We start from the raw sequence: 8652 nt of genomic DNA, 5'->3' as shown, positions 1-8652 counted from the left end.
AAACAAAAACAAAACAAAAAAATTGTGACATGTATACATAATATATAAACATTATGTGTAAAGTAGGGATTGATTGCGCGTGCACAAGTCTTTCATAAAGATGAACATGCAAAAAAAATTAAACAAACAATATTGTAGAAAAAAATGGAAATTAAACCACAGACATAAAGTATATAAAGTTATAGTGATCGAATAAGTATCAGTTATAGTAAATTAGTAAGGAAGTCAAGATACTACTTTTAATTGTTTACATTTTGCTACTTATATGACGAATTGTGACGAATTATGACGAATTATTTGACATTTTATGGTACCTTTTCAAATTTTTCACTAACAAATATCAGAGACATAGATAACGTGTTATCAACATCTCTGCAAATATCTAACTTTTCGATCTCTTAATCCATTTTTTAAACATAATATAAAATTCACATGTTTGCCCATTCAAAAGAAGTAAAAATTTATATTAATAACTGAGACATAGTGTGCCTTTAAACGTTTTAAAGAGAGAAACTAATGCTAGATTTTTGTTAATTGGCACCAAAAGACGCTGTTTGCAATAATATTTGTACAGTCTTTTACAAGAATTATGTTGAGAAATACATAGACAACGTTCGCAAATACTTTCATATAAGAAGACCAAGGACATATTCTTTTAATTACAGAAATAAAGTTACAAAGGTATCTATAAATATGTGTACATAAATGATTAGTCTGTTTCGAACAAATCTACATTACGTTCAAATGGGTATACTTTAACGCTGTGTTTGGTGGTGACCAAATTTGGTCCTCCATCCGTATCTAAGTGAAAATTACGACATAATAATAAAACGCACCGGTTTGTGTTGTTTTTCAGAAAGTAACGAATTATATCAATATTTAGTTGCAGGATGTCATCTGGACTAAAGAAGAAAAAGGACACTGGCGGAGATCCTTTATTTGATCTAGAGCAGCAGTTTATAATGAGATTGCCGCCTGTAATTATTTTGTTTAATGAGTTTACACATTATTAGCCATAGTGTCGGATATAATATTTTCGGATGTATTTGTTTTACTTTGTTTTATGCCCTTTCTAGTTAATCCAATTGTATTTATTGAATTAAAACATGTAATAGTTCATGCAAGTAATGTCGATCGATCTAATTGATTCCGAATATTTACTTTATTCTGAGTGAAGACTATTGGACTTGTAAGACGAACAGCAAAACAATTTAATAAAGCAAAATGATTTGTATAATGAACAACAGGCTGACCAGTGAAAATGCCCAATCGGGCTTATGAAATAAAAGTCATATTTCTAGAAAAGTAATAAATATATTTCTTTAAAACTTTGTTTGTTTATTGAGAATAAGGTTTGACATAAACAGAAAGAAAAAAGTTGGGCTACTGTCATTTTTGTGAGAATTATTTCCTCTTTTCATGTTTTTATAACACATAATTTTTGAAGTCCTTAAAGAATATGTTACATTTGCAAAGTGTAAAACAAAATAGGTTAAATAACTTCTGTACTGTATGCTCTAATTCATTGCGCCAACACCTGTCAGCATACATTTCAGACAGTTTTCAGAGAAAATTTTAAAGTACAAATGTATAATGTTCAGTGTCAAAGAATTGTCAAACTATAAATGCCAAAAACAGAATTTTTAATCAAGATATATAGAATAAAGGTACTGGACAATAATTTAGAGCAAAATGAAGTTGATTGACACATTTCTAATAAGAATTTAACATAACAACATAATTTTTATGAACTTCAAATATTTTATTTAGTTTCCAGAAAATGGGAAAAAGGGAAATAATTCTTGGAAAATAAAAGATAACCAAAAAAAAATTATTTTGATTTGTATCATATATAAATGCTTAATAAACAAAACAAGTTAGAAAGAAACATATTAATTATTTTTCTGAAAATATAGTATTTTATGTCTTGAGCCAGATGAGATCGGGCATTTTCACCAGCCTGATGAATCATCTGTAGTCCTACAAGTCAACTTGTCCATGTTCTGTTCAAGAGTAATTTGTGCACTTATTCTTAATATAGTAACAAACAAAAAATAATGGTCAAAACAAACATAAAGTTTTACATTATTTGCCCTAAGCTTATATGAAATTAGACAAAGCCTATGAAAGGAGAAAGTCAGTTAAAATAATAGTTTATTTTTTTATTTTACATTTTCCATTTTAAGGTTGTCATTTAGTATTTCATGCACCGCTTCTGTTTTCACTCAGAACACCTTGATGATTATTTTTTAAGCTGAAAAGTTGTGATTGTTTCGTTATTGGAATACCCCGCCTATTATCATTGATGATCGTGAATCGGTCTTTGACTTCCCTGTATAATTTAAACAAGTAGAATGATTTGGATCAAGGCCTAGCTGATGCTACAATAAACCAATGCTTTGTGATCTATTTGTGTAAAAATAAAGGAAGCTTGGAGCTTATTTGAAGTAAAATATTCTTTTGTGTATTATGTTTACCTCAAGTGTCAATTTATGCCAAGTTGCGGTCTATGCCCAACCAATGTACATATATTTTTTGTATGTAAAAGTTACTCAATATTTGTTATAATTAACATATGGAATCTTTCTTATAGACTGCAGCTGAAGCATTGAGAAAGGAATTAAAGAATGAAAGTATTTATATAAAGGACCAGCTTAATATAGAACTGCAGTCTGACTTGAGACGTGGGGCTATCAGATATGGAAATGAGTACATTCCTGCTAAGGTATCCTATTTTATCGTATTCTTCTTTAGGGGCTAAGGAATAAACTGGCATAATATAATAGTAAACTCCACTTATAAAAATATACCTCTTATAACAATAGTCCTTTCATAATCGTAGACATATTCTCATAACGATGCTGCTGCTGCGATCTCCACCCTTATATAAAAATTTGTTGCCTTTCGGATATAAAGATATCCGGATATAACAATATAAATTCGGCAGTCCCCTGAATGAAGCTTTTATCTTTATATTACTGTTCACAGATGTTTATATTTTATGATTATGCTTAAAAATAAGGATACACTATTTGTAAGAGAAGTATACATTATGTAGTATTTATTTATTTTTCCAAATATGTAGTATGATAAAAAAATTTGATAAAATTTTAATTGAAAGTACAAATGATAGATTTTTTTTAAAAACAAATTATGGCTTAACATAAAGTTTATCAAATTTCAGATGGTGGATTTACCATGTATTATAGAATCACATAAGACTGTGGACATGAAGACATTTTACAAGACTGCAGATATTTGTCAGGTATAGAATTGTCATTTAAAAGCTTTCATTTAATGTTAAGTAGTTCTGTTGATTTTGGGAAAAAGTATCACTACAATTGCTAATTTGGGAATTTAAAAGCTGGTGTAAGTTCAAATTTTTGGGAAAACTGCATGATTTTATAGAATTTCAATTGGGAAGAGGCTCTTTTTAGGGCTGTGTTATATAAGAAGGAAACTCGCTGTTTATGCCCTATGTAAGAGATTGTTGGAACATATAGTCCGTTTGTAGAAATCTGAAACCTGACATAACACAAAAAGTATGAAAATGATTAATAGCTTTATACACTTTAACCAGAGACTAAATTTAGTTGGGTACAATGATAGAGTGTAAGTGAAAGAGACAGAGGTAAAACTATTCTCATATATTGAGAATTGGTTATATTGAGAACTGGATATATTGATGAACAGTTTCATTGAGAACTGGTTATATGCAGAATTGGTTATATTGAAAATCAGTTGTATTGAGAGTTGGTTATATTGAGAATTCCTTATATTGAGAATTAGTTGTATTTAGATATTGAAAATCAGTTATATTGAGAATTGGTTATATTGAGATATTGGTTATATTGAGATATTGATTATATTGAGATATTGGTTATATTGATATATTGGTTATATTGAGATATTGGTTATATTGAGATATTCTTTATATTGAGATATTGAGAATTGGTTATATTGAGATATTGGTTAAATTGAGAATCGGTTATATTGAGAATCGGTTATATTGAGAATCGGTTATATTTAGATATTGAGAATCAGCTGTATTGAGAAAATGATAACCGGTTATTTTGAGAATCAGTTGTATTGAGAATTGGTTATATTTAAGAAACAATATATCCCAAACAGTGATTTTATCGCTCAATAACATCACTGTTTAGAGTTTGGATGCGAGGAATTATATCACGAGGGCGTAGCGTAGCCCTCAAGCAATAAAATCACTGATTTGGATATATTATTTCGATTCTAACATGACAGTAACAAATAAATGTTGTGGTACTTGATAGTTAAGCAAAATTGCGCCTGATTTGTTTCATAACTTATTTTTAGTGGTTACGTCAATCACCGTCATGTGTATAATGATTACATCACATGTCTAAATATAGAACGTCAAACTGTGCATCTGTTGCATAATAACACACACTTTCTGTTCTTCTATGTTTAATAGGGAAAAATGCGGGTCGTGTTAGAATGATATATTAAGAATCGGTTGTCTTATTTATTACCTGTGACAACTGTGAATAATAAATATTTATGATAATTGTTGAAGATGTTGGTACCTACCACTGAAGAAGATATCGCACATGATGAAAATGAGACTCCTGCTAATAAAAAGAAGGGGGATAAAGACAAAAAGTTTATCTGGAATCATGGTGGTATGTATTGTTTTCTGTTGTAGTTTATGTGAGACAGAATATGATTGTAGTTCGCATTGTCTCTGGTTTGTTTCAGCCCTTACCACATGAAAAGTTTTTGAACAGATTTGTCCATCTTTCAGTCTGGAGTCTGTACAAAACCATTCATCATTTTTATGGAAAAAATTTCAAAATATTTTCTAAGTGAATAATGCAGACCATGATTGGATGGTACGGTTGTGCCAGCTTACATGTATCTTGGTCTGCACTGGTCACCCGACTAGAATCTGTTGCCACCTGCAGGCTGATAGTTGAGATCAGAAATTGAATATTTTCCTTATAACAAAGCTATCCAGGCAGTTCAGCTAGTAAATGGAAGGTCCAAACTTCCTCACAGGTACCCACTTGTACCTAAAAAATCGCACCAGAGGGCACTTTGTCTATCACCTAGTAAAACTAGAAATAGCTTGTGAACTTTACAGTGTCTTTAACCTTAAAAACTGAAAAAAATTTAGTTTCAAGGTTTTAATCATATTTCTTATTTAAAATTAACGGTTGATAAATGTTTTACTAATTGCTTGGACAAATAATGAAGGTCTTTCTTCATAACTTTTCGTTTTAAAGGGGACATAATCATTTATTCAAGTGTTTAACTGTGTCATCATCGTACAGATAGAAACATAATATTCTCTTTGCATTTCAGTTACTCCCCCATTAAAGAATGTGAAAAAGAAAAGATTTAGAAAAACTTTAAAGAAAAAGGTATACACTATGTACTCTATTTTAATAGCTGATCAACATTTCTTGAAATGTGAAAGAACTTGCTGAGTAGGGAGAGCATTAGATTAATAATCTAAGGGTTGCTAGTTTGATCCTCTAGTGAGGCGAATTTTCTCAGTGGCAATTTATCTCTGACATTGAGTCTAATGGTCATTTGTTTGTTACCACTGATTTATAAATCATGTAAGATAAGTTGTCTGTCATTTTGGGAGATATTGATAACTACTGGTTAGTAATCCAGAAAAGCCAATTAGGCGGACAGACTGAAGACATATAGCCAAAAAGCGTGAAAAGTTTGGCTTTAAAGAACAACAACAAACAACAGTACTAATATTTAAAAAAGAATATATTACTGTGAATGGAGAGGTCTAAATTGAAAATCTGGCAGGCCTCTTAACATAAATTCAGCAGGGTATATATAAGTTGAATCATTCTTTGGATTTGTTCCGTTACAGCATCATTTAAAGTCTATACTTTATTCAGATTGATAAATTTTATAAGAAATTTCATTGATAGGTTAAATATTAACTGGTATTCAATGATATTAAGACAAAATTGGACCAATGAAATTTTTTTTTTACAGTACATGGATCAGCCTGACATAGAGAAAGAAGTTAAGAGATTATTCCGGGCAGATGCTGAAGCTATAAGTGTGAAGTGGGAGCTAATAACAGAAGATGAAAAAGGGGCCACAGAGAAGGTTGAGGGCACTGGAGGACCAGCCCCAGGGGGCTCATTCAAAAGGACAGATACTGCAGCTAGTCTTGATATAGGTTTGTTTTTATCTTGTACTATAAATATTTCATGAAAAAGATTCTTCACATATTATTACAGCATGAAACACATTGCTTTGCAATCTTTGTTTTTCAAAAAAACTTTGCCGAAAATTGGTTTGAAAATTTACTTTTTCTGAGAATCTAATAGGAGGTCATTGTCTATAGCCTACACTTGGTTGTTTTGGTCAAGTTATTGCCTTTATGTATTAGAACTTTAAAATTTCAAAAAACCGAGGCTGTTAATATTCCGAGCTTGTTTTGAGTGTCATACCAAGTGTGAAATAGTAAAGCACGGGCCCAAAAACCCACAGCTTTTCCTTATGTTTATGTATAGTGGGTTAAAAAATTAAATTAAACTTTGTTTTATAACCGGTTACAAGTTAATTTTAAATGAAAATTTGGTGATTTGATATTGTTGAAAAAAAGCACTGGTTTTAAATTTGGCCCATCTGTTTTATCAAAAAAATTAAAAGAATCTTTAATTTTATAAACCCCCTTAGACTAACCGTAGAAAATTGTTTCATTGCATTTCTTTGATGTCTACCAATTCGTTAAAAAACACAGTCCAGTGCAAAATTTGCGCTCAAAGTCCCATCATACATAAGCATTTCAGGAATCATAGCCCTCTTTTCATTTTCAACAGCATTTATTGTGGGTATGTGATAACAAGAACTTGTTCAATAAATTCAGTATTGAACTTACGCTCATTCAGTGTCCCCTATACAATATTTATGTAATTGTAGATATATTCGGAGAATTGAGTACCTCAGATGAAGACGATGAGAAGGATGTTAATATAATGGACAGTGAAGATGACGTTTCTAGGCAACAGAATTATATGAAAATGGAAGACAGTAACTCACAGATGAAGCGAGATGATCTAATAAGTCTAGATAGTTTTGTATTACCTGGTGGCCAGTCCTTAGAAGATTCACAAGCATGTATGTATACTGTATAGTGTTCAATATCAATTTATAACTAGGTGACTAAGGTCACAAAATGTTTTAGTGTCCTCAATGTAGGTTTGAATCCAGCTGGAACTTTGAATTCTTTCATATGATTAAATTTACCAGTTTCATAAAAATTAAATGCAGAAAGGATACCTGGGGAAGCTATTAAAGCAGCCTTTAATGGTAACATCAGAATGTTAAACATTACAACCCAGCCCGGATAGCTCAATTGGTTATAACATGAGACTTGTAATCTCGGCATCGTGGGTTCGATTCCCGGGCTGGCCAACTAAAATTTCTAATCAGTATTTCAGATGTCACTTTAAATGTAGGTCCTGTATATAAGTGCTTAAATACCTGGCATGTTTGGCACGTTAAAGAACCAGGAGAAGCTTCTGGAATAGGGGCATCTTTCTGTATCTGTATCTTGCACTATCCTCCAGAATTTAAAAAGTCTAACACTTTTCTGGAGGACTTGCCCATATAGGCACCGGTGGAGAGTATAAATAAACTTAAATACTTACACACATTGACAATGATAATTAACCAGAAAAATATATATGTTACATTGATTGAAATTTTTTTGGGGAAAAGTTAGTTTTAACATACATTATTTTGTTTGTAGCATCACTTGTTTATCATGCCATTAACAGCTGTGTTTGTTGATTGTTTTTTACAGCTGCAGATATGCAGATGAAGTTGACAGATTTAGGGAGACAACTAGAAGATATGACACAAGACATGAAGAATGAAACACTTGATGCTACCAAAGATTTACTAGATACCTAGCACTGATACTGCCAGAGGTGAGATATTTGAAATATAGAAAAATAATACCTTAACTTTGTCTTTACAAAGTCAAAACCTTTATGTAAGGTCCTTTAAGAATGAAATAGGCAGAGTAAGATTTGCTAAGAGTGCAGAATAATGATTTTGTCAACCTTTTGAAATAGCACAATTTTATGCTTCATATAAAACTTCCCCGAGGCGGGGGACGTTGGTAACTCTGTTACAAATTTTATAAATTTGTATGGCAATGTTAAAATTTTTCATTTTAGTTCAAGATATTATTATATGTTTCAGTATGGATAAGAGGAAATGTCTACATGAATTACTTCACAGCGGTATGTGCATCATTATTGCAGTAGTCTAAACTTCTAAAGTTTATTTCTATTGTATACAGAAATATAGATTCTCACTCCAAGATGGTGGAAGAGCTATATCCCATGTATATTTCCATGTTGATGGAATGTGTCGTAAAAGTTAAAAAGACAAGCACATCAAATACTTATTGAAATTGTTTTAGTGCACTATTTTTGTTAATTAAAGAACGATAAATATTGTTTTTATTCAGTAACCCTGGTCTGTTTTTATTACCTCCCTTGAATATTTCTATATATTTACAATATGTAATAGATATACCATTGGTGCGTTGACGATTTCTGGGTTTGCGTAAATTATACCATAATCACGTGACCTTTCTTATGCCTTAACCTCACGAGACGAAGA

At 31.1% G+C, this 8652-nt stretch overlaps 1 protein-coding gene across 1 annotated transcript; it reads left to right on the top strand.

The window, feature by feature from the left end:
- Positions 1-805: 805 nt before the first annotated feature.
- On the top strand, positions 806-8500 carry LOC132746598 (transcription initiation factor TFIID subunit 7-like). Its single transcript, XM_060735803.1, has 9 exons — positions 806-977; positions 2594-2725; positions 3185-3265; positions 4553-4658; positions 5341-5399; positions 6001-6190; positions 6937-7134; positions 7823-7949; positions 8227-8500. Exons 1-8 carry the CDS (start codon positions 891-893, stop codon positions 7930-7932), a joined length of 963 nt encoding a protein of 320 aa, XP_060591786.1. The 5' UTR covers positions 806-890; the 3' UTR covers positions 7933-7949; positions 8227-8500.
- The last annotated feature ends 152 nt before the right edge of the window (positions 8501-8652 follow it).

Source organism: Ruditapes philippinarum, unplaced genomic scaffold (assembly GCF_026571515.1).
Source record: "Ruditapes philippinarum isolate M1 unplaced genomic scaffold, ASM2657151v2 ctg226_1_1_1_1, whole genome shotgun sequence".
NCBI classification, from domain to species: Eukaryota; Metazoa; Mollusca; class Bivalvia; order Venerida; family Veneridae; genus Ruditapes; species Ruditapes philippinarum.
Note: the sequence above shows the minus strand (reverse complement) of the source record. Positions and strands in the feature narration are given on the sequence as shown.

Bases quoted from the DNA above. Each gene is read 5' to 3' on its own strand.
- LOC132746598 (XM_060735803.1), top strand. From the start codon at position 891: ATGTCATCTGGACTAAAGAAGAAAAAGGACACTGGCGGAGATCCTTTA. The intron at 5,400-6,000 runs GTATACACTATG...TTTTTTTTACAG, and splicing joins GAAAAACTTTAAAGAAAAAG to TACATGGATCAGCCTGACAT. The intron at 7,135-7,822 runs GTATGTATACTG...TGTTTTTTACAG, and splicing joins CTTAGAAGATTCACAAGCAT to CTGCAGATATGCAGATGAAG.